Source organism: Gallus gallus, chromosome 4 (genome assembly GCF_016699485.2).
Source record: "Gallus gallus isolate bGalGal1 chromosome 4, bGalGal1.mat.broiler.GRCg7b, whole genome shotgun sequence".
In the NCBI taxonomy this organism is placed as follows: Eukaryota; Metazoa; Chordata; class Aves; order Galliformes; family Phasianidae; genus Gallus; species Gallus gallus.
The window spans coordinates 45,553,362-45,579,585 of record NC_052535.1 but is presented as its reverse complement, the minus strand read 5'-3'; the positions used below and the strand labels follow the sequence as shown (position 1 = coordinate 45,579,585).

The 26,224-nt window shown below is 40.3% G+C and overlaps 1 protein-coding gene across 11 annotated transcripts in view; it reads left to right on the top strand.

The window, feature by feature from the left end:
• Positions 1-26,224, top strand: part of MAPK10 (mitogen-activated protein kinase 10) — a 99,444-nt gene that overhangs the window by 31,306 nt on the left and 41,914 nt on the right. For 9 of the 11 annotated variants that reach the window (NM_001318225.4, XM_025149638.3, XM_046940132.1 and 6 more), the window contains exon 3: positions 24,762-24,833. In NM_001318225.4, the coding sequence (NP_001305154.1) occupies positions 24,768-24,833 (66 nt within the window). In that variant the 5' untranslated portion in view covers positions 24,762-24,767. Of the gene's footprint in view, positions 1-24,761; positions 24,861-26,224 lie in introns of all 11 variants that reach the window. The other 2 variants (XM_004941107.5, XM_004941106.5) reach the window with 1 other exon arrangement.

Sequence of the window (26,224 nt, the reverse complement as noted above, 5' to 3'; positions counted from 1 at the left end):
GTTGTGTGAGTGTGAAAGCTTATGTTTTTGAATTCAGTTAAAGACCCATCAGCAAGCCTTGTAAGTTCATAGATAGATAGATAGTTGTGTTAAGGACATGCACAGATATCATAATGTAGGTCTAGGAGACAGGTTGACAAGCTCTCAATTTCTCTGTGTAAGGAGAAATAGCATCAATAAAGTGTGTCTATCCAAATTTGTAATGGGCTTGAGAGAATCTAGGGTAGATGTGAAGGGGGAGGAGAGTTAGCTATTGCATGTACTCATTAATGAAGTCAAACTTATTAATTTCTTAAAACAAACACCAAGGCCTGTGAGTTAGGTGACTGCAAGACAGGCAGCAGTCTAAGAAAAGGAAAATGTATTGCCATTTTGTTTTTAATACTTGAGTCCAGATGATACGTAAGTAGATGGAACAATGACAAGGAAAGCTTTTTTTGAAGGCAGACCCTGCTTTTGTGCATTTTCCATTTATTCTATATTTGGCAGGTTTCTTTACGTATGAATATACTCATGTCAGGACAATCATGTACATTTTCAATTGCAATACATTTGAAAATCATGGCCTTCCCCTTCCAGCACTGCAATCTCCTTGTTTTGGCTTTTCACAACAGATCAGACCACTCTGCAGCTATCTAGTATTTTTCTCTCCTGTTGGTCCTATAACTGTGTTGCAGTACTACATCTGAATCAGGAGTTAAACAAGACCTCTTTCTCAGTTGTTGGCGTGGGACACTGATAAGCTCCTAGTGGGCTTCCATAGGCCAGTGATGTATGAAAACAGGAACATATTTGTTGTGTCACTTTCTAAGTTTTGATACAATGGTACATCTAGTTCTCAGTGCATTCCCCATGCTACAGTTTTAATTAAATGGTTTAGCTGACAGATAATAATCCTTTCAAAGAAGGAGGAAGCCCAAACCTCCATATTCAAGCCTATGTCCTGAGGCTCAAAGACATTGTTTATTCTTCCTCAGGTGGACTAAGAGCTTACTGAATGGTGGCTGTTTCACTTGGTTTGGTGTGCATTTAGACCGCTTCAGCTGTCGGTTTTGAAGGTTACATTTGAAATGGGGCCTTCAGGCCACTTCCAGTATTAACTAACATATTGTGACACCCAGCAGAGTTCATTTGGAACAATGCATCATACAAAAAGTTGTCTAGCCCTTTTATGCAATGTTACATATGCAACAAATTGTAATCTGGAAACTGCAAGAAGCAATTTATTCACTTTGTTTTCATTTCAGCAAGCCCACAGAAGGTTTTCTGTGTGTATAGTGCCAAAAAAGTCCCAAGCACATCCATGTTCTAGAAACGAAGTGTTGAGTTCATCATGTCATTTCTGCAATCTTCTCCTTGGTGCTGATGTTCTGCTGCAGTGCTGTGTTTGCAGAACATCGGTGACATTATCTGCACCACACAAGACACAAATACGAAGAGAATTTCTGCTCCAGTGAGCCTGTGTTCCAGGGAGCAGACAGGAGGAAGGTCTTGCCTTGCTCTGCATCCTAGAGAGAAGAGTTGTAGATGATAAGTCTGCATCCTTAAATAATTTATGGTAGGCTTTCCTTTGTACTTCCAGTTTTTAATTATTTTGGTTGGGAGGTGCAGTTCACAAAATGCTTGTGGGTTTTTGAAGTGATTGAGTGGAGTGGAGAAGAGTTCGCTTTCCTGGCACAAGTGACAATTCCTTACTTTAAATGGTCAAACTGGTTTAAGTGGCAATTTCCTCACCTGGTAACTTTATATCTGCCCTTCAAAAACTCTTCTAAGGCTTTTCTGACTTGTTGGATGTTGAGGACCTCTGTCAACTTACTGTGCAGTTTCTCAGTAGGTTGAAGGACAAATTGTGGAAAGAAGTCAGCTTTCTTTTCGCTCCTTGTACAAAATTCTGAGTTTGTTGCTTTTGATAAAAGCATCCTGTAGTGCTAGTGGCAGGCTTATTACTATGGTTTGCTTTCTGTGCAGTTTATGTTAGGAACAATGAGAGATGCATACAAGTCTGAATGACAAAGATGTTGAATGCCAAGCCTGCACACACTTTGCTATCTTGTTAGGTAACTGGTAAAAAATAATGCAGCATCATAAAATGTACTCTTGAAAAGCCAGTGGTTGCAGTATACTGAAATTACTGGGAAGGGATGGACAGAAAGAGCCAGTGCTAATGATTTTTTTTTCCTCTCACACAATTAAAACCTGAGAGATTAATAAATGGATTTAAGTTAAAATTGGTGTGATAAAGCAGGCAATCTTTAAATGTGTCACTAAACAAAGTCTTATTTACGTTCATGTGTGATGGTAAATTACTTGGGATCTCAGCAGAGTTCATCAGTGAGCAGAAAGCCATGCAAGCAAATCTGTGCTTGTTGAATGCGATTGTTGCTGGAATTTGCTAATGGGTATTCCTCACCCTTCTGTACTGCAGCAATCTGAAATAATCAGAAATTAGATGCACTGAAGAGAGAAAAGAGCTCAGAAAAGCTGCAGCCCACAAAGAGACAAAACAAGATCTCTAAGCATCATTAAGGAGAGAAGAACCTTTTTCAGAGGAAAGGTAATAGATTCAGGTGCACAGATGCAAACCACAAAGCTTGCTGTAGTTAGCAAAGGCACAGTGCTTTCTCTTTCAAAGACTACAGAAGTGTTTTCCAGAGATTTTTATTCTATGTAAATTTGTTGCTGCACCAGTGTGGTCCAAGAGGCTATTCTGAATGCTTTCACACTATATGGTATTAAAAGTTCCTGTGTCTTTCATAAACACACATACAAAAGAGTGTGGAAAATGCTTAAAATGCAGCCTCTGATAACACATTGGAGACAAAATATCATGTGTGTAATTAGCTTTAATGGAGGCACAAAAGAGAGCATGATAACAAAAACAGCAAGAAAAACAAGGAATTTGGGGAGGGGGCTGTAGATAATGCACAGCTGTGCTGTTCAAACAAGAAAGGTGGTATTTGTAGAGTATTTCTAATGCATGCACTTTTCTATGTGGCTATCAATGGGAGGTGGGGATGTAAGAACAAAGAAGGAGTGTTTGTAGGCAGCATGTGTTAGAGTAAGGAAAAGCAAGTGGGGCATGGAGAAGGATGTGTGCAGTTCAGGGAGTGGTCAGAGGAAGCAACAGCGACCACAGATGACCTTGAGTTGCCCAGCACCACATCCACTGCTTGTGGAAAGAAAATAGAGCAGTAGGGGCAAGTTCAGCAAACTTGGGTGGAGTAGAGACAACTTTTGCTCAAAGTTTGATCAATATGGTTGGGAGGTGGGAAGAGGGATACAGGGCCTAAGAATGCTTGATTCATTTCATTTTGGGTGAGAGATTTTCTTTGTTGGTGATAGATATTCAAGAGACGTTTGTTTGAAGAAACTCTTAACCTCTTTCTCTGTTCTATGGAAGAGAGGTTTGTTGTGGTTTTATTGGTTTTTTTGTTGTTGTTATTTTGTTTTTAATTTTCTCTGCCATTTCACTGCGAACTTGTCACTGATCAGTATGAGAACACCAACATTTTTCTCACTGAATCTCTTGCTGTATTTCTTGGGTGACAAGTTGAACATATTGTACGTGATAGAGCAGAATGTAGTAATCAGTCCTGAAAATTGTATTGTCACCAATATAGGAGAGGAATGTGATCTGCAATAGCTTATTTCTGGTTGTCTCCTTAAAACTGGCTTATATTCTGCAGAGCTGCCAAACTCTACTGCTTTAGAGTAGAAGCATTCCTAACTGATGCTTCAAACCCCAATGGTTGCCCGCTTGTACCTACTGTTGGGGGATGAATGGCTGTGACTGTTACTTCTCCTATTGTCTTTGATATTACACAAGGGTGAATGTGATTGCCCATCCAGGGTTCTGCTCTGAGCAGTCGGTGCTGTAGTGGTCTGCTCCTCGTAATCCAGACTGGCAACTGTGCCAAACGTCTTGGCAGTACTTCAGAACGAGAGCATTTGTGTTTAAGGAAGGTGATGCATAGTGAAAGCTGTCGTGTTGTGTTGTACTGATGGAAGAGCTGACTGGAGTTGCTGAGACAGAACTCTCTTCAATCACTGTGACCTGTGATTTCTGAACTGAAAGGTGTGCTTAAAACCAGTTAAAAGGCATCTTTAGATACTTTGAGGCAAAACATGCTACAAATACTATAAAAGCTACATCAGTTATTGCACACAGAGGGATCTTTGTCAACTCTACAAACACTGCTGAATGAATTTTTGTGTAGGAAGATAACCCCCATGGAAAAAAATATACAGCAAGCAGCTGACTGGCACTTCACTAATGCACAGGGTATGTAGGTCATCCTGTGAAGTTACCAACTGGCTCTCCTCTCTTCCTGAGCAGTGTGAAACTAAGTCTTTTGCCTAGCTAAAGAAAACCTGATTTCTCAGTAATAGTTCTTATTTGGGAATCACAACTGTGCTGGTGTAGTATCTGTGCAGGACATAACTAACTTATGAAATTTTACAGAGTGGGATGCAGCAGAGAAAAACATGGATTTGACCAAGCACTATATCATAGTTGACCTGCCCAATGTTAGTGCTGGACTGGTTGCTTCAAGTAAGTTCAGAACTTTGACACCATTCATTGGCAGCCTCATCTTTCAGGCTGTTCCTTCCTTCATTCCAATGTGAATGACACTGGTTTGTATCCGGTGTCACAATTTGATGTGGTGGTGTTGACCTTTGGTAATGCTCAGAGTGAAGTTGATAACTGCCATCAGTGTTGTCTTGTCTGGCCCCAGGTGGTGTTTGAGTGAGAATGAGATGAGGAGATGCGGTAAGGACAGTGAAACAGATTCAAAGGAGAGCACAGTTATGGCCCAGGCTGCGTGAATGGTGAGCCAGTGATTTCACTTGGATGTCTTGGCTTTTAAATATTCTGCTCTTTTTCTTGAAAACTGTCTTCCTTACATGACTGTAAAGTTAAGGTCTTTAAAAACAAAGCCAACAGCCCCAAATAATTGCTAAGTAACAAAAAGTTCACATAAAATCATGATTATTGGCTGCATGCTCTGGGCAGCTTAGACTAAACCACGTTCAGTTGGTCCAAGATATTAGAGAATGTTTCAGTGTGGTTAATTCTTTTTTTTCTTAATTACGTTTTTACATGTGTAACTCAGTTAGGAAGGGTAGTGAGAACTGGTAAAATAAGCATGATGCAGCTAAAAATTGGGCTTGTGAGTTAAGCCCAAATTGCCTGTTTGAATTTTAGATTTGTTTTGCCAAATCTTCATGCACATTCGTCCGTGACATGGAACGCCTCATACAAGCTCTTATTCCATTGAATCTGGGTGGTAAAACTTAAATGCCAGGTAATGGTTTGGCACTGTAAATGCAAGGTCTGTCTAGCAAACCAGAACACTAGTTAAGGAAATTATGCAATGGACAGCAACATCATTAGAAAGATATCTGAGTTTACTGTCTCAATATCAGGCAAAATGTGACCTGCACTCCTTTATTGAGGTAGTGTCTGTGTTGTGTAATCAGAAGAGAAGTTATTGAAATGACACAGACCAATTATTCCTAAGGTTGAAATCTCTAGACCACCCTAGAGAAAGCTCCTCTGTTAGATGATTTCTTATCCTATATTTTATCTCAATACAAGATGCCACTAATTTTCAGGGTTTGAGGGTCAACAGTTGCTGTCTGTATCTGACTTGATGGGAACGTTTGTTTCTGCCCACTGCAAATTTTTCTTTCTGAGTGGGAATGCCTTGCAGGAGCTGAGCACAATACATGGTAGTATTCTCTAGGTGGACCTTCTGGACAATAATTTATCACCTTTTTTATTTACTACCTTGTAGTTCTTTTTGTTTGTATTCAGAAAATCTCATTTTCCAGTGACACGTCTCATACTTCCTCTCCTAAGAATGTTAAACTGTATTCTCTATTAAAACTTAAAGTAATTCCTGGAGTCCTATCTTGAGCTAGGCTGAGAACAGACTCCTAATTCTACTGCTTTCCTCTGTGCATGTTTTGTCTCAGGCTCTTCCATTAGACCCGTTTCTCTTAGTGGCTTTCTGTATCGTATTTTTTTTATTTCATAGAAAACCATCAGTAAGGTCTTAAAGATCCATGCAGGTTCCAACATATGCTTTGATCACAGTATGAGTGAGTAAAATATTAAAATGCTGGTTTGTCTTTCTTTCTCAGTTCTGTGTCTAGTCATTGCAGACACACTTCAGTTTTTCACACTGGTAGATACCTTCTTATTTTTTATCTCATTTTGCCTGTTTTCACTAAGTTTCTTATTTATTTTCACTAGTTACTATCTTATTGTTTATAGTTATCAGTTATGTGAAGTATTTATCCATACATGAGGTTCCGGTGAAAGTAAATCTTTTAAGGTAGCTGTACACATTTAGCAGTTGGCAGGATGTGTATAACAACAGGTAGTATGAGTTGTGCCTTCTGTCGTTGGCTTAAAACAGGACTTTGTTTTTGCCTGACACTTGAAGGCATTTGTATTTATGTCTGGGTCCAGTATAGATCAGAGCAAAGATTCAAACTGCCAAACCCTTCCTTTTTCAAAGGGAGTTGGCTTTGATGGCCTTATTCATCTGTCCCTAAACTTTGCAGTGTTGTTATACCATTGTAGGAACAGCAGTGCGCAGCCAGAATTTTAATGAATGGATCCTTCCTATTTTGTTGAGAATTTTTGATGATCTTGAGTACATCAATGGATGAGCATGTCCAACAATGCAAAGATGTGAGAGACAAAGGCCCCTGCTTGGTCTGCCAGAGAGGTTTTAAAATACAGTGTCATTTGATGTAATTCATTCCATTGTAGCAGTGGAAAAGCTATAGATTCATTTCTAGAATGGGTAATGTAGCAGGATGCAGAGTGAGGAGACACTACGTCCATGAAAGATACCAAAATAGTCATCCCTTTGAATGTGAGAAAAAAAATCAACTGATTTCTACTTATGTACCTCCTGATATTTGATTTTGCACGGTATGCAAATATTTCCGATAGACACATTTTTCTACTTACGGTCTTCATGTTGCCATGGTCCTTTGGAAGGTCTCTTCAGTTTGTCCAGTTGTGTATACTTGCAGCCTCTGAAGACAGTGTTTCTGGTGTGTAACTGCTGATGTTTCTTGGAAAGACACTAGCACCTCATGGCATTCATTCTGCCAGCTACTTGAGAATAGGCTGCTTGAAAACCAGCGCTGAACAGCCCATCACAGGAGGCTGATAAAACAAAATGTTTGATTGGATACAGCTACCACAACTCCATGAAGGTCTGTAAACTGTACAAAGATACGACAGGACTTCTGCATGTTAATCCATTCACAAACACCTGCTAATCTGAGCTAATTTTTAAATGAATTAAAATCAGACTTCATGGTACATATTGCATAGAGTACAATAGATGATTTTACACTTAATAAAGAAACAAGTTTGTTGGTTGTTCCTTCTATTTTTTTTAACTACTTTATTATATATTCCATGGTAAATTCACCAGTACTTTCCAGAATATGTTACCATTTTCTGTTTTATTTCTAGAATTGCCCTCTGGTTTTGTTGAATACTTCTGTTTTCCTTCAGGTTGCTTTTGGATAGTTATTTCAGACAATATATTTGTGAATATTTTTTTATTTAATTATCTACTTGTTTAAAGGACAGATATTGTGTACGTTCTGTTGGCCTGGGGAGTCCCAGATGTAACCCTATGGCAAGCAGCTTCATTGTAATTCTGTGGGTTTGAGGAACTAGAATAACCAATTTGTGTCCCCATGTGAGCTGAAAGCTTTTCAGGTGAAAGACAAAGAGGACTCTGGGCACTCTCAGGAGTAATATTTTTTTTTTATCTGTTCTGCAGTGAAACCGCATAAGCAGTTGAGTGGTGTTTCTGAAAGCATTCCTATGATAGTAAGTTTCCTGTGACTGTAAGTTTCATTTATATGCACTTGAATAGAATAGGAGCTTGAATAGATGGAGCTTACCATTTAAGCGTTAGGCAGTGTGAATTAGAGATCCATCTGTGGTTCCCACGTGGTAAGCAGGAACATAAAGTAAATGTGCTGATGCGAGAATCTGAATTTTGTTCCATCATAATATGAGGCTAATAGCTTCATCCTCTCCGCTGAGAAGCTGAGCCAGTGAAATCTGTCACAGCAGCTTGACATTTAGCCAGAGCTGACAAGAAGAGAGAAGGAGGCAGGGTACTAGTGTGGTGTTTGCATGATGTATTGAGAAATTTTTACATTTATGCTTAAATACTGCTCTGCATCAGGTGGCTCTCTTCCGATTTAGTCATCGACTTTCTCAAAAAAGGAAGACTTTCTAGAGTGTTTTTCCAACATGAGCCAGAACAGGGGAGTTATTTCTATATTCACCATTCATTAAATGTTAGAAGAAATGATGCTATCTTGATAAAAATAAAAAATAAAAATAAAAAAACCTCTTTCTTCCACGATAAGACCAGCTTCAGATTCTCATCACAGATGTGGCTATGCATCTTGATGGAGGGAGCAGTTCAAGGTTCAGCTCAGACTCATTCTTTCTATTCCTTTCTCACCCTAAGATGAGTTCCTTGGCTGTGCTGCTTTTGCAGAAGCACCACTAAGGTGCTTCCTGAGCAATGTACTTATACCAGGGCTGTCACTTCTTCAGGTTATAGGCACTGTTGATGCTTATTTTGCAAAGCAAAATTTAAACAATATTGTTTAGCTAAACATATATTATGTGAAATTTCTGCATTTTTAAACAAGTAACTATTGTTACTTCAAGATAATCAGTGTTTATAGGTGGTTCTGGGGACCACAAAGTTGCTCACAGGTAGCCATCTGGAATAAAGTGCTCGATCACCTTTCCAGGGATGGACATGAGACTGACTGGCCTGTAGTTTCCCAGGTCCTGCTTTCTGAAGACTAGGGTGACTTGGGCTATCCTCCAGTCTTCAGGAGGCTATCCTCAGTCTTCAACTCATTCTCTTTCAAAAATGACAGAGATCAATTTGTCAATTGGTTATGCCAACTCCCTTAGCACTTGTGGATGCACCTCATCGGGGCCCATGGGTTTATGTGCGTCAAGGTTGCGTAGATGATCTGTGACCAGACTCTCATTCACCAAGGACAGGTCTTCCTTCCTGCACACCCTCTCTCTTATCTCCCAAGTCTGGGATTCCTGAGGGGCTGTCTCAGCAGTAGAGACTGAAGCAAAGATGTCCAGCACCTCTGCCTTCTTATTGTCTGTTACCAGGTAACCCACCTTATGCAGTAATTTTACAGGATTTAATGTCTGTGACAAAGGATTCTGGGTTCTGCTGTGAAAGGGCTCACTTCATAGTGGTAGCAGTACCTGAGTACTTTGTGCTGGTGTATCACAGAAGAAGCTGGTTTGTTCAGTTTAATAGAAATTCTCCACTTACAGTTTTATTTCTACCTCTTCAGAAGGCTACAAGCTGCTTAAACATTTCTAATCTTCATCTTAAATCACTATCATGGTGTTTGCTCAGCAAGAGCTCACTTGCAGTAATGGGGATTCATTAGTAATAACTTTGTGCAGACGGTTTGTTATTGCACAAGTGAGAGAGAATACATTTAAATATGGCAGCACGGATTCATACCTGTAATGTAATAAAGAAAATGATTCATAATTAAGCCATAAAGCTGTAAAACAGCAATTTCTCTCAATGGTATTGAAATAATACATACATTCATAGTGAAAATCTGCATGGTTTGTTCCTCTGGTTTGTTTTTCTACTACCATATGCTTTGTCTGATGAGAAATAAGTTGACTGTGGGGATCCTCTTGTCTCTTAGCATTTCTATTTAGAAATACAGCTTCTCTTCCTGTGGACACTGGAAATTTGCACTAGGGGAGAGACTGGATTCCTGAGAATACTGATAAAATCTCATCTTTCTTGAAGATCCTGTGGACTTTCCATAGATGGAGACAACTTAAACTCAAGAAATCATGGCGAAAGTTGCTGAGCAAGGAAGCCTGGGTTTTCATCTTCTGAGGCTGTTGAGTGTGCTCTCAGTTTTCTTCCCGTGACTGTGAAGGACAGAAATTTCTCAAAGCTGCAAATCTTCATCTGAGGCTATGAGAAGAGCATCAGATACCACTGTACTTGCAGTAGCGTACCAGTTGTCAGCCCCAGCAGTGGTAGCCACAGGAAAAGGGAGCAGAGCTGGTCCTGCTGGGCAGCAGCCTGGCTCCTTAAGGGTACCACACAACAGTGGCTGCAAGGGCTATGCAATACATGGGTTTGTGCAAATGAGTAAAATATTTCTGTTGCTGATGATTATTTAGAGTTATGACAAAGCTGATGGTGGTCAGTTTTAAAATTGTCTTTCCCTTATGACCTTGAAATGTGTCAGGGGAGGGCTGCTGGTGAATGTTGTGAACTTAAAGTAGTCGCTTTATTGCTTTTCTCCCTTTCTCCTTGGAAGTTTACTTCTTGTAAATGTGGTGTCCCTCCTGTCAGCAGCAACAGCTGCAGTGTGCTCTGTTGACTCTGTGTGTCTGTGAGAAGTTCTGCTCCAGAAACCCATCCCCAGCCATGGGAGTGCTCCTGCAGTGAGGCTGTGCTGGTGTACGTGACATTTTATTTTTATCCTTGTTGAAATGCAGCCAGGGTGCTAGGCACGAATCCACGGAAATGTCTTGGAAATGGAAATGTCTTTCAGTGAGGTTTAATGTACTTTTCTGATTGGGAATTGGAGGTGTCAGTCTCACTTGGATGAGCATTTCATAGATTCTGCTCATTATTGCTGATGCAGCGAATTTCATTTGTACGACACCACTTTCACTCACAGCACAATACAGCACATCCTGCGTAGAGGTGGAGATTTGTTCAGCACCCTGTTGCTGAGTGTTCTTTGGGACTGATGAGCTGAGGAGCAGCGAGTGCCAGCTGCTGCACAAATGGAGTGGGTGTCTTCTCTGTGACTCTCTGGATCAATCCGCAGTCATGTGGGAACAGCATCCACTATGTGAGCTCAGTTCTTTTTTCCAGTGCGTCTTTGAGGAAAGGGCTTCTGCTACCAATAGAGCACTGATGTTCTCACTGAGCAACCGGGAGAGATTAATTGGTGTATACAGAGGGAAAAGAGCTGGAACTGTGATAGTAAATGATTTGAATGAGAATTTGAGGGAGACGGAGGCAAGTGATACAAGGAATTGTCACGTTTCAAAAGGCAGTTTCTGGTTTAGAGAGAGTAATCTCTATTAAGGGAAATATTCCTCAAAGAAGGGAAAGGGAGAGATTGCTCTGAAATGTCTCTGAATTAATGAATGGTGTAGCCAACAAGTGAAATTTGCAGTAATACAGTTTTGATGAAAGCATTCTGCTTCTAGAGGAAAGAGGTGTTGCAAGCAGGTGCTGAATGCAACATACTACATTGCTCTCTGCATGGGCACTCTGAAGCATGAGAGATGTTTGCAGACCCAGTGACTCCTTCTGTGCACCTGCATCTCTTTTGTAAGAGTGGAATTTCATTAAAGTTATTACAGGAGTCAACAGTACAAGTGCGGAGCCAGAAAGAAGATCCGTGTTACAGAGGCTTGCTGGGCATTAACAGTGAGATCCAAACAACTCTACTTCTTCGAGAGACTGGCCTGAAGTAAGGCATCATGTTATCCCATGGGCAAACAATCTGCCCCACCTGGATGCTGTTGTATGGTCCGAAGTAAGCCTCGAGTCTCTTCTCTCTGTATTATGTGGCAGATCTAGAAATAGCACTCTGAATTTTCACTCTTTGGTTGTTTCTCTCATCTTGTTCCAGCTCTGAGATTCATCTCTGGCCTATCTATGCCAGAGATATCCTGTTTCCTGAAGTTCCTTTTGAGATTTGCTACCTTTGGGCAGCACTGGTTTGGCAGCTGGGCCTTGAGATGCTGTGGGGAATATTAGGGCCATCCTCACACAGAGGGCACGTGCTGCAGTCAAGGGCTCTCTGCTGTCAGCTTTGCCCTCTAGAGATGTCCTCTGAGCTCTCACAGAGGCACCCATCTCATGAGGAACAGATCTTGATAACTACTGTGCTTCACTGTGAAGTATCACTGATGACTTATTTAAACAAACAAACCAGTAAAAGTACTGATTAATAGCCTGTGTCTTGCAGGCAATGAAAACTGAAGGGCGAATGATCATGCAGAGATATTTACTGTAGAGTTAAACCACATGCAAATATGGTATACAGAAAGGCTGTGGAGCCAGTAGGTCAAGTCTTTATAGCAGTGATTTCTCTGCTTATTTCAAAGTGGATAAGAAAGCTTCTTGACCTAAATGACATACAGAGCTGTGCTGGTTGGGTTGGTGAGACCTGTGCTTCATCACACTGCAGTAATTTGAGTGCTGCAGCATCTGTTTAAAATATTATTTGGCATGTGTAAGGTAACTGGTGCAAGAGAATATGATACATACAGCTCTTCATTAACAAAGCTCTCCAACTGCATTATAGATAGCATTCACAGGTTTGTTACAGAGGTGGGCATAACCCCAATTAACCTTTCTATCTGTGGTTAATTTGGCTGAGAGTAGATTTATTTTCTATGAATTCTTTTCTATCTCTGTAAGACCAGCATTCAGGGCAGTACAGCTCTTACTTCTACAGGAATGTCTCTATTGAATGCAATATAAACTGTAAAGGCATCTTCCAGTGTGAAGAACAATTAGGAAAATATCTGTCAGAAATAATCCCAGCTGATCCTGTTGTCAGGCTGCAATATAGATCGACTTGGTTACTACTGTCTCTCTCAGCATTTTTCCCATAGTTCTGTTAACAGGAATATCAGAGTTTAACTCTGAATGGTAGCAGAAGCATTAGAGGATCTATAAGGATTGAAAGGAAAGTTTTATTCATCTTATGTTGTTGGTGTTGTTGATACGTGTTGATGTTGACTTCGCTCTTTCAGGACTGTGCAGAACCCTTCCTCAGAAGGGTTCTTGATTTCTTCAAACAAGAAATTTTCTCTCCTTGTTATGCGTGTATAGAAAATCCAGACGATGGACTCCTTATTCTTGCATAATGGCACATTTAAGGAATAAGATACTGCATGTTTGTTTGCTCTTTGGACTGTCTCCTGTGCTTAAAGATCTGCAGAAATGTTCTCCACTTGGAGTTAATGGGCCTATTGCACTCATGACTCTTACAAACAATAGTGCTGATATCCTGCAAGTTTGTAACTCCTTTGACGACTTCGTTTCAGAATGGATATTAGGAAACATTTCTTCTCAGAAAGAGAGGTGTTGCAGTGGCACGGGCTGCCCAGGGTGGTGGTGCAGTCACCATCCCTGGAGCTGTTCAGGAACCGTGGAGATGTGGCACTGAGGGATGTGGTCAGTGGGCATGGCGGGGGTGGCTTGGTGGATGGACTTGGGGATCTTAGAGGTTTTTTCCAACCTTTATGATTCTCACTGACTGCCATTGGGTCAGAGGTGGACTTGGTCACGCAGTTTTTGTTGAGCAGTGATCCCCACATGGGCAGTTCTCCCCAGGAGGGCTTCAGAACAGCGACAAGTCACCTCTACAAAATATAAGACTTCACCATTAGCATGTCACAGTGCCGGTAAGGTGTCATGGGGCCACCCACTTATTGATGAAAACAAATTCTGTAAAAATGAAAATCCTCACAGAAGAGAGGAGCTACTACAGAGGTGAGACACTTCTGTGGAATATTCATATTGCAGTCAATACACTCTAAAAATGCAAACATAGTAATCAGAGGAGAATCAGACCAGACAAGAAATGTTTATAAAAGTGTTTTGGAATTGGTTTCTTTTCAGCTGCAGTTTGTCTTCAGTAAATTGTGAGGGAGAACTGACTGTGAGCAAAACCTTCATTCATTTGGGGAAAAGAAAAAAAAAAAAAAGCAGTAAAGGTGTGTGATCCTTATAAACAGGGCTACTGCTGGTCTGAGTAGTCTGTGAACCTTTGAATCCTGGTTTGTGAATTAATGTGATGTTTTGCATGATAGCTGTGAGCCTGGACAGTGTTGGTTGCTTTCGGTAGTCCAGATGTGCTTTGTTGCTTATCTTCCAGAGAAGTTTCACCTCTAAATCTAATTTCAGTGCTGCTTCCCTTCTGTGGACACAGCTTACAGGTCCCTTGCCAAGCCTCATGTACATATTTACCTCTGTGCCTATTTTTCTTTTAGATCTGTATTTAAATTTTCTCAGTCATGATATCTGTGCACTTGCAACATTCTTTTCTGCAAGGTTGTGTAGCATTGTAATATAAATAGAATATAATGATGATTTAAATGATAACATAAAAGATGATTTAGCAGTACTGAGTACAGTGTGACTATTCTCGGCTCATTTTTAAGTGCCCATACATTAATATGATAAGAATGATTAATCATATTCACATGCCAACACACTAAGAAAGACTAAAGATAGTTCTAGCTGACATTCTGTGTTAAACTCATCTGCTAAGCAATGTTGAGAACAGCTGCAGAAAATCAGAAACCATTTGTGTATCTTATGTAGCCAACTTTTTTTTCCCTCTTCCAACTTTGTTAAAATTAAACATAGCAATTTTTTTCATGTTATAATGCGACCAGATAAGCTGAGCCTCCTAGGTCCTGCTGGAGCTACAATTGTAGGCTGCACATAAACTTGAATGCCTGGAAATGAGACCAGGTGAGACGTTTCCATTCTGTGGTTCCCTACACATCATCTGAAGATGGTCTGGCATGAAATGAATGGTTGGGTAATGCTGTGGAGGAGGTGGTGATGCTGTTCCAACTGTTTTGCTGGGTATTGTTCCCAGGTCAGCCTGGGAAGACTGGTGCAGAGTTTGTATGGAGAATGGGATTTGCTGGGAGCAGCCCTGTTGTCATCATGTTTAGGCCTGCTCTTATCCCTCTATGTGCAGTTACTGAAATGATACATCAATAACAATGCAACTTTCAATCAATCTGTGCTATAAAAGAGATGATGGCAGCCCACAATGCAAGACAGGTTCATTCTGTGCTTATTGAGAGGTTTTTGCTTTGCCTCGATGAGTGCAAACAAAGCCTTTGTCAGCTTTTCATTTTGTGTCTCATGAAACCACTCAGCATCACAGTTCTCTGACAGTTCCAGCAGCAAACAATGAGCAGCAGGAGTCAGTGGAATGGTGGAGGGGAGGCTCTAGGCTGGCACTTGCAGGCTGTGTGCCTCCTCAGATGTGCCTTTTTGTGTGAGGTTTTGGTAGGAAAGATGAACATGATACAAATACAAAATACTCCACCTCTCTGAGACTGCAGTCTCAGTTAGATAGGTATACAGAACTTAAATTTCCAAGGAAGTTGGTTTGCCTCATGCCAGTACAATAATGAGCTCAAAACCCTCCCCAGACGCATCTCAAGATTTTGTTAAATGCGCTGAATGGGTTCAAATTCCTTATGCTTCACACAAGGGGATAAGTAGCGTGCTTCAGCATGGGGAGCATCACAAATTGGTTATGTTGGGTGCTGAAATCATGGCAAACGTGTATATATTTTACATATCTGCTCTGCCAAGCTTGTTCCATTTGTCTTTAATTTTTTCAGTGCTTCTGGAGGTGTAAAATCACTGGGGCAGAACGTAACGCTGCTGACTGAATATTCTTTTGTTGGAAGATTGTAACTTCAGCTGTGAATTACAAAGGCATGCTGTGGGCAGATCAAATGTTGCTGTAAATCAGACAGCCCAAGACTGTGAGAGGGAACTGAAATGAGCCGCGGTTTTGGAGAGGCATTGAGTCTACTGAATTTTAAGCCCCAGTAATCTGTTGAAATGTTTCTTCTATTCCAGGGAATAAATTAAATTTAAATTCTGTAGCATGGGGCACAAGCTATGTATGTGAGCAAAAGCAAAGGCAGCTGACATGAAGTATTTCTTCTGGTGCTTATTTACTGAAGATAGAACCCTGTGAGTCAAGGCAACAGGAAGGAGTCACAGAAAGGAAATTAGGACATTTTTCTTGCTATTGTTCTGTTTAATCATGGAATCATTAAGGTTGGAAAAGACCACTAAGATCATCAAGTCCAACAATCAGCCCACCCCCACCGTGTCCACTGACCACGTCCTTCAGTGTCACATCTCCACGGTTCTTGAACACCTCCAGGGACGGTGCCTCCACCACCTTCCTGGGCAGCCTGTGCCACTGCATCACCACTCTTTCTGAGAAGAAATATTTCCTAACATCCAACATGAACCTTCCCTGGCATAACTTGGGGCTGTTCCCTCTTGTCCTAAAATGACTGATGTTTATACAGATTAAGTTTCAGTTTAGGAAAATGGCAGAATCATTTCACTTCTGTTGTGTTACTGAATGTAACTCTGTGTATTTATGGGAAATTGATAAAGGGATCTGAATGTTTCCCTTTAGTCTGAACCTGCTGAAAGCAAACTAGGGGTGAAGTGCTTTTATAATGTCACGTCTCACCAGCTGCCTGCTGCAGTGCATTTGTTGGACATGGTAGTCATCCAAGAGGACAAGACTCTCCAGAACAGCATGGACTCTAATATAACTTGTGTATCCAATTGATTGCACAGCAACCCAACCTCTTTCTATTCACATCTTTTATAAATGTAAATTATACCACAGATAATCTATAGTTCTTGCAGTGGGTGGAGTAAGCAGACAGTAGCCTGGGAGATGGATGAACTGTGCACATCACCACAAAGGGTTTATTTAGTGTAAGATACGGAAAATGTGCTCCAGTCTTTAGGAAGCTGGAAACCATGCAAAGTAAACTCATACTCTAAATTCAGATGATTTTCCTGCACAGTGAATTGTTTTTCTGTGCAGCCACTTGGTGACACAGTGTTTTTGCTGTAGCTGCTGCTACTTTGGAATGGGAAAGTGGTCTAGTACCAGATCTGGAGGTTGGTGGCCCTGCCTGTGGTGGAGGGGTTGGAACTTGATGATCCTTGGGTCCCTTCCAACCCAAGCCATTCTATGATTTAAGATGCAACAATCAGCTGACTCTCAGCTGGGCAATTCCTCACATGTGATGCAAACTAAGCTTTTTTGGGGAGAAGGGGTGAGAGATGATAATATTTTTAGTTGTGCAGCTGCTGTATTAATATACAATGTAAACCAAGGAGGGCACTGAGCATTCTGGGTTTGCAGCCAACTGAAACATCTTGTGCTTTCAGCAGAGAGGTTGACCAAGAGATATACCAAGGTCCCTTCCAAGGAAGGGTGATTCTATCCTGCTTCTCTGAGTAACTGTGAGGTGCAGATTGGGCATCTGGGTTCAATGGCCATTTACTCTATGCTTTTATGTTATGATTATAAACACTGCTGCTGCAGTTCACCAAGTTATCCATAATCCTAAATTGCTTTTTTTGTCCGTCATACCAACTTTCAAATAGAAATTATGATCGTGGATAGAGTCTAATAGAGCTTAACATCAAATAAGTAAAAGTGTTGCACAATACTGTTTTGTTTTCATAAATTTTTCCTCTTAAATCAACAAAGCTATTAATATTCTTTTGCTAAATGAAAATTCCATGGAAATTGCAGTTCCCTGTACCATAGTGCCACCAAATGAAGGTCCTCTGAAATAGGACTAATGGCTGGATCAAAGTACCGTGGCCTTTCATGTCATTTCTCCCTGAGTTACAGTCCCAATTTTGCCAAGGATACACACTTGTTTTATTCACACCCTTCACTGATAGAGTAGTTGACTTGCATAACGAAGCAACATGGTAAGATGGAGATCCAGTTGCCTACAATTTGAAGTATTAAAAATTTATTCCCAGCTATTAGAGCTTGGTGCATGTAACTTAAAATATATTAATTTTATTGGTACTGATTAAGATGGAGAGTACTGAAGTATTTTTCTTTGCCTATTCCATAGAATGTGTGGCCTTGTTAAGTCACATTGTGCCAAGGCTGCTGTTGTTGCAGGCAAATTTAACTGAATTTGAACTAGGTTTGGAGGTTGTGCTCTGACTTGGGAGTGTATTAAATATAGCTTTGATGTGATTTGTTGCGTATCTTCATATGTTTTACCACTGACATTTGTCCACGGAAGATCCTTTTATTGATTTTTTTTTTTTTTCTTGGACTGAAATAGAGGAAAATAGATTTCTGAGAGGGAAGAATTATTTATTCCGCTGTGGTGTAGTGGACACCTCAGTTCCTTTTCTGTCATTTTTCCAGTAAGAAAAAAACAGATCAAAGTGCCAGTATTGGGTGTGCGTGGGGGGGAAGAGGGTGGAGGGTAGAATTTGCAGCTAAAAAACATGCTTTTATCATTATGATAAAGCTGGGGGTTTTGTTTGTTTGTTTGCTTTTGTCTCATGGTAGGCAAGTAACGAGCATTTTACTGTGCTCATCTCTTTCTGATTAGATTTTTCTCATTTTTTGTTGACAACAATAGCCATGCTTTTGCACACTGGTTGCTGGAGATTCATCTCATGCTAGTTCAGAGCTGCTTCCAGTACCAAAGTCTAATTTCTAGCCTCTAGAAGGAGCTAGATTTTTTTCTCTTTGAATTTGCCTCACAGAATGAAGACATTCAGCTCCAAATGAAAAGGCAGTACAAGAGACTGTAAGATCACTTAATGTGCTGCAAAACCTCACAGCAGCAGGTTAGATTTCTGGCAGTACCTGTTGATAAAACTATGTGCTTGGGTGGTTGTCCTGGCTTTGAAAGCTACAGCATGGGTGTTTACACCAACTATTGTCAAGTGTAGAAATTTAACTTGTAAACATTGGCTAGAGAGCACCCAGGGAGCTGGTAGAGAGGGTAAACAGAGCTCAGCTGTTTCTGTGCTCTGCCTGTTGGCCGTGATCACTAAAGAAACCAGCTTATCAGTTCCCTATCTTTGCAGTTTGAATGCTCTTTTCTTTATTTTCTCTCTCTCTTCCCCCCCCAGAAATATCTCCTTCAGAAGTCCTCTCAGTGCTACTTTTAAATTCTGTACCCATTTGCTTTCTCTTCCAGGGGTTCAGTTGTAGAACTGCTTGCATGACTCTTCTGAATGTTCAGATGCTGTTTTAGCAAGCTGTTTCTGCTGGTATTTAACCTTAATAATTACCTTATTCACACCACTGCTTTCCCCTGTTACTTCCAGAATAATTAAAATGAGAGCACAGACAACAGAAAAAAAAAAACTAAACACTTTCTTAGTAGATGCACGCCCCTTCTCTGTTATGGATCCACTTGGAAATTTCAGTTCTTACTTGTTATATGTCAGGTCCTGAAGCTTCTGGCCAAGCAGTTGGTCTAATTCAGATTGATATTGAAAACACTCTGTTGCTGTGCTTGAAATTACATATGAGCAAAAAATTAAGTTCTGTAAAAGTTGCTGATGACCCTGAAGAAATTGTGTTGAAAACTAATTTGATAAGATATTTAGGCGGATGCATCCCAGTCATATCTGGCAGCAATGATAAGAAGCATTTAAACAAAATGCAGCCTTTCCTCCTTGATACAACACACCAGCAGAACAGAAACATGTCCACAGCGTGGTGGCAATGGGGATCAGAAACTGCTGCTCTCTCCTGGTATAACTCATGGTTCTGTATGACTTTGGTTGAGTCTCTAGTATTTCGTATGTTCAGGGCACCCAGATGCTAAGTAGAAAGCTGCGGTGTACTGGCAACTTTCTGTCACTTTTTCATTGTTTTCCGTGTTGTTTTTACAGAAGTGAATGGCCAAATTTCAGGGAAGATAAAATCACAGTTACGGGAGTGGGATCCCAAGGGCATTCCTCACCGATCTACCAGTGACGAGTGTCTATTTTCAAATGAGGGAGAGAGGGATTCCAGTACTGGAAATGGATGAAATGAGTCAAACTCATTTTCAAAACAGGAAACATTAATTATTCATCAGTATTCAGCTTTGAACATCAGTATTTTTTCAGGAAGCTTTTCTGTGACAGCTACATTGATACATTGCCCCCTCTTGCTGATGTGGAACAAGATATGTATAGATATATTTAGATCACATTAAATGCTTGTGAAATTTCATTAATTTTTAGCAGCTTCTCTTTCTCTTCATGAGTGATTTTCAATGAGGTCACAAAAAATAAATCTAGTCTCTTGTCGTTTGAGTATAAAGCCATGTTCCTGTGAAGGTAGGGAGCACAGTCAGCGTGCCCATGGCACACACATGGTGTATCCATTTGGTAATACCAAATAATGAGAAAATGCTGGGCATGGTTCTTGATGTGAATATATAATTTCCATGTATTGCTAAGATTATCACACTGGATTGGGTTGGGAACTATTTCTAACTTATCACTGAGAGTCGTCCCATAATTGTGTTGAAGTCTTCCTGCTTGCAGCTATACCCTGCCATGTGTTAAACCAGCCATGTTTTATGCAAGCAGTTCTGTGGATGATCACTTCAGCTGCAGGTTGATTTATGTTTATATTGGACCTTTGTAATTCTTTTTTTTCCACATGAAGATGTTTACAAAACTGGGATTTGAAGGGAATGTTTCCTTCATTGTACTGTAGGACATTAACATTTCTCATAGAACAGCCTTAGGGAAGTGGAAGGTGGTGAGGAAAGCACCAGGCTGGGATGGGCACTTGCTTTATTTGAACACTAGCAACACTAGTTTAAATGCATCCAACAGCTGCAGCATCTCTCTTCAAGAGCCCTATTTCATCTCTGGTTGCTGTGTTTGACCCAAAGGCTTTGGCTTTTGGTGAGGTGAGAATCCTGCCCACGTGGATGTGCTGAGGAAAGTGGTACCACAGTGGGTTGGCTCCTTGGTCTCTCTGAATTAAGAAAGTGGATGGAGATGTCCTGAGGCTCCAAGTGGATTTTTCAGATTTGTCACAGGAAGATTTAAATATGCTTTGACAGGCCAAGGCCCATGTCCATTGGGAAGAGGGAAGTTGCCTCTTAATGAGGAGACAAGAAATAGCCATGGAGCTATAGACTCCCTGAAGAGAAAGTGCCTGTGATGCTTTTTTGAGACCCAAGATCTTGTGAAGGATGGATGAGAGGAGATGCAGATAGACAGTGCAGCATGTGCTTGAGATGCTCCTTGGACCCTATACCAACAGTCAGGTCCCTCAGGCTGAAAGCCAGCACCTCACAGGACTACAGCAAGCAGACGCTCTCCTTGTTGTGATCCAGAAGCCAGTGAATGTCAATTAAGTCCAGTCTGGGGATGAAAAAATGCTGGCTAGGCCAAAAGGCTGGGAGTCAGACTGCTCAACACCAAGCATCAACATCACATAGCTGTGAGGAGAGGAAGAAGCCCAGGGAGCAGCAGGAAGGTTCAGCTCAGAGAGGCCATATGGGAGAGCTGGAACTGCTGTTGTGCTTTATCTGCTGTCATCACCCTAGTTCCTCTCTACCCTCAGCAATTGCACTAACATTATTGATTTGATCCCATCAGTTTTCCAGGAGCTTTTAAAATACCTATGAGTTAATCCTCACTAGAAACAAGCAGTCCTTCTCCAGAAGAGATGGGTGTGGCAGAAAAATGAAAAGGGAAAGTTCCTGGCTGAATGTTGGACATACCACAGGCCCACTCGGTTTGGAAGAGGAGCTGTTGGCAGGAGTGCAGCCAGAAAACACATACTACAAGCGTGTTTGTGTATTCATAGTGGAGAAAGATGGAAAATGCTTGTCTTTGGTGAGGGGAAGATGCATGGATCAGGCTGCCTTTATTCTATAAGAACTTCTATTTGGATTTCAGGAGAAAGCAGGTCCTTCTGCTGTTGTCATGTGGTATGTTTTGTCTACATATATCTAAAAGAAGTAAAATTAAGTAAAATAAAAGTTTGGCTTTTTGTTATTAGCAGGTAGTAGCCTCCAAACTATTTTTTCTCCTTGGTCTGAATAAGCTAAAGCTGCAGAGTGAAGGAAGATCAAAGTAAACTTCTGAGCTGGCAACTTCACAAAACCGACCTATCTCATATTACAAGTACAGGCAGTCAGATGTGCCTTCTTTCCAACTTCCATTCTACCTTTTTAGTGCCTCCTTTGGATTTTTCTGAAACTGGATCATGGTACTTTTGCTGCTGAGAGCTGGATGCTCTTACAGGTTCTGGCATATAACTAATTTGATCCTAATGAAAATGTGAGATCTTACGGTGCTGTTACTGATTCACAGACATATTTTCTCCCTGTGCTGCTGCTGTGATCTCTAGCTACTCAGCTTCATTCCAGCTGTGATTGCCTCAAGATGTCTTGTAGCATCAACACTGTTCAGTTCAACCCCCTTGGATAATTTTACTCAAGGCAGAAAATATAGAGTCAAAAGTAGGGTTGAAGAAATACTAGGTACTCATGCTCTCACCAAACAGCACTCAGATCCCAGCACGTGGAGCTGTTTCTAAGTAGCTTCTTGTGTAATATTTGCTTTGTGCTGTGCTTATCCCAGCATCAGGCCTTCTTGATTTGCTTTACTCTGCATCTGATACGTGGGCAAGACATGATCGAGGGTAGTTAAGTGTGAATGTATTTTTGTGTTAAGAAACTAGAAGTTACATGTGATTGCATACAGGACATCAAAGGAAGTTTCCTTTAAGTTCCGTGTACAAAGACATTCAGTGTGGAAAACATGAACTCAAGTCTCTTTTGCTCTGGGTACGCAGTCTTATGGAACTGTGCTACAGAAAGTTATTCTCATTCTTGGCCATGTGAGTCATTAGATCTACCTCATGTACAGAGGAACATGATTATCGATCCATGCCAATAAAACACATCATACTTCTGTTATTTTAACAACAGTAGCTGCATGCAGGGACAACATAATAAATAGTTAAATGTCTTCCAGATCATAAATGTTATCAGCTTATTACTCTGATCAGGATTACTATTGTGAGCCATGGTCATTCTGGGGGGAAGCTGAGGGGCCACGTATGAGTCGTAATGCATATGCAGGACAGAATGCATCCTCTCAGCAGAAGTTTACAGTAAATTCAGTGAAGACCTGAATTTTCCTCCCTTCTTTTCTTCGCTTTCTGCTATTAGACTTTGTCTGGAATATGGTATGTTGTGACTAATGACATATCAGTCATTGATCACTGGAGCAGTATCATATATCCAGACAACAGGATTTCATAGAGCATATATCTACAGTGTGGGACTGTGATTATCTGCTGCCCTTCCACAAATCACTGGCTTATGACTCATGTTAAAAGCTTTTTTTTAAATTATTTTTTTTCTTAATAATAATAAAAAATTATATTTCTTCCTCTTTGCTCTAATACAAACCCTCTGTGGGATGTGAGGCTCCAGCAATGACTCACTGAGCAATGAGGCAGCAGTCTCAGACTAATGCGAAGCAGAAAGGTCATGTGCTTGTTTTCATAACGGTGTTATTCATTCATTCATTAAAAATTAAACACACAGGATACATGATGCATTCAAGTTTGCAGGTATCAGTGAATACTTTTCTTGTTGTTTCTTAAGTTTTTGAGAGTTGAAGTTACTCCAGTGGTTTTGATCTTTGTTTTGTTTTATGTAGGAGTATCTACTGCTTCAGGTAGCAGTTATTATTATTATTAGTTCCTATAATGGAGCAGCGTACGTCAGAGGGGAGCTATAGATGGGGACTCAGTTACAGAATCATGTCTTAATGGAGTAATGGACACATTTTTAGCTACTGTAATGAGTTTATATTTGTAAGAAAAATCTGAGGTTCTATATTATTCATCTCTTTTTCACTAGAAGTTGCTGGTTTCCAATTGTGTTGTTAAAAGTGATTTTATTTTTTTCTTTTTTGGAGTGGAAAATCAATATGTTCCAATGGCTTGTGACGTAGCTCCCTGATAACATCTCTGTACATTCTTTCCAATGTGAGAATGCAGCACTGAAAGCTTTGATTGGTCAGAGCTGAGTGCTATGCTATGGAATTTCAAATGTTTGAAGAGCTATAGTGTGGTACATAGTTTTGTCTAGGCCACTATATGGCCTCCTTGGCCAACATCAGATGACGTGGGAGTATACATTAGTGGGCTGAGCACATAGTGACAGACAGTAACTTGGGATTGTCTTGAGTCTGAGGTGATAGGTTTGAGGTGAATAGATTCAGAAGGCATATTATGTGCATTTGTCTCAGTGTATAAAAGCTGAAGCTGATTTGGACATCCACAGCAGTTTGAGGCAGGAAGCTTCACAGTCTGAAGAAACTGTAGATGAAGAACTATCTCCTTACACTTATACTAAGCCTGGTATTTGATAACTTAATTTGATGCCAGACTGTGTTTACTTTAAAGTAAATAGGAAATGTTCTGCTTCTCACTGCCACTGTGCGACTCGTTTGATGGGTCTCCAGCATATCTTCTGTTAGTTCTCTTCTTACTAAAAAAGATCTGTCCACACAGTTGTTTCATGTGTGCTTTGGAGCATTGTTCCTGCCCTTTTCTGAATCTTTCCAAGTTGTAAGATGTTAAGATGAGGAGCAGAACTACGCGTACTGCTCATGAAGTGGTAGGCTGTGAACTTAGGTGGAGAAATAATTAGTTTCTCTGTTTTCTCTGGTTTTCCTAATAACTGACTACTTAGAGCTTGTTCCTTTCCTCCCCATAATGCTGTCTCTCGCTCCTGCACTGTATACAACCTGTTGACTTGAATTTGATGAGAATATAGGAATATACAAGTGACAAGAGAAACTTTGGGCTAATGGTTTCTGTTACTGTAAAACTTTTGCTGATGTAACCAAGCCCTATTGGAGGCTGTAGCACTGATGAGTTTTAAGCCCATTCCCGGCAATGGTCTAACCAGTTTGTTCTTTTCAAGAGCTGGGTAGCAACTCACAGTGGCTTCATGAGCCAAATGCACATCTAACTGTTCTGTACTTGTTGGTTAGCAGGCATACAAATGTCTATTTTTATTTTCTTTTTAATTGTAGGTATTTATGAGCCGCCATTTGTTGTACTATTGTGGTGAACCTACCCTGGATGTGAAGATTGCCTTTTGTCAGGTGTGTGTTCCTTACAGGTAAAACAAGGTACAGTACACACTTGTACTTTATTTTTACATTTATGCTAATGGAAAAAAAAGTTAATTTCAGTAGCATATTGTGAATAACTAGCTGTAAGAATTAGAGTAAGCATAAAAACTAGAAAAATGTATCAGAAGAAGTTACTTTTATATTTAATTTGATTGTCATCATTTGCTCTTAATGATTTTTGCTTTTTGCCTCACCCAAATATCTGTTGATGTGATAAGAACAAAAATATCTTGGCTGTTCTTCCCATAAACTTAATGAGACATTCTTCATCCAAAATAACTGCACCTACATCAATGCTTTCACAGAAATATATGTATTAGATCTTTTTTTATCTTACCATCTCTTTATGTGAGACAGAGCCTTTTGCATTGTAATCAATGAATACAATTTTCTGTCCATTAGTCTGCATTTGCTGGGAGTATGGAGAAAGTAATTGAATTGGTGCGACATTTGTACTGTTCTCAGTTGAACAAAATATGCTGTGTAGGCTGTGGGGTCATGAGACAGTGCTATAGCCAATTCTGCACTTGAAATCAGCCTTGAAATTGTTCAGTCACAATGCTTTGAAGTCTACAACAAAGTTTAAACTGACTTTGTGAGCAGAAGAAAACCGTGTATTGGTATGCCCAATTTTTGTTTCTGATGGTTAGATTAAGTTGGCTAACATACACAGATGTCAAATCTCTGAATGCATTTTTTTCCGTATGAATTCAAGGTGACTTTTTAGTTGACTTCTCATGAAATATTTTGTGTTTGAATTCTTTCTTGGTTTTTGTTTTATTGGTGGTGATGTTGTTGTTATTTTGAGGTGGAAAATGTATTGGACTTTCTGAGGGAGATTAGGGAACAGCCATCATTTTTTGAGAGGTGAGAACAGCTTTCTGTTCCTGGAAATGGAATTGGGGTTAACACCGGTACTTCCCTTTATGTCACCTACATCCTAGGGTGAAAGACAGTGAAAAGCTCAACTCTAAAACTGAGAGGATGTGAGCTGTATGTAAGCAGTTAACACGAAACAGTGGCATGTATTGGAAATTTTGATTTCTGCTTTTTTTAACTCAGTAATGCCAAATATTGGTTCTGCTGGGAAGGCTACTTCTGAACTTTCTAAATCTTCAGCTCTAAGTTGGATCTAGTCCATTTACTTTGGAAAACTGCTTAACAGCCTTCTCTGTCCTTTCTTACCTCCTATTCTTTGTGTGTATGTGATTTTCTAACTTGTTTAATTCTTCCACTGTTTTTTGGCTCAAATTGAGTGATTTGTTCTGTAGACTGCAAAAACAGCCTGAAGTACCCTCAATGAAAACTGTTATATATAACTTGTAAATTACATATCTTTCAGACCAGACCAGGGAGAAAGG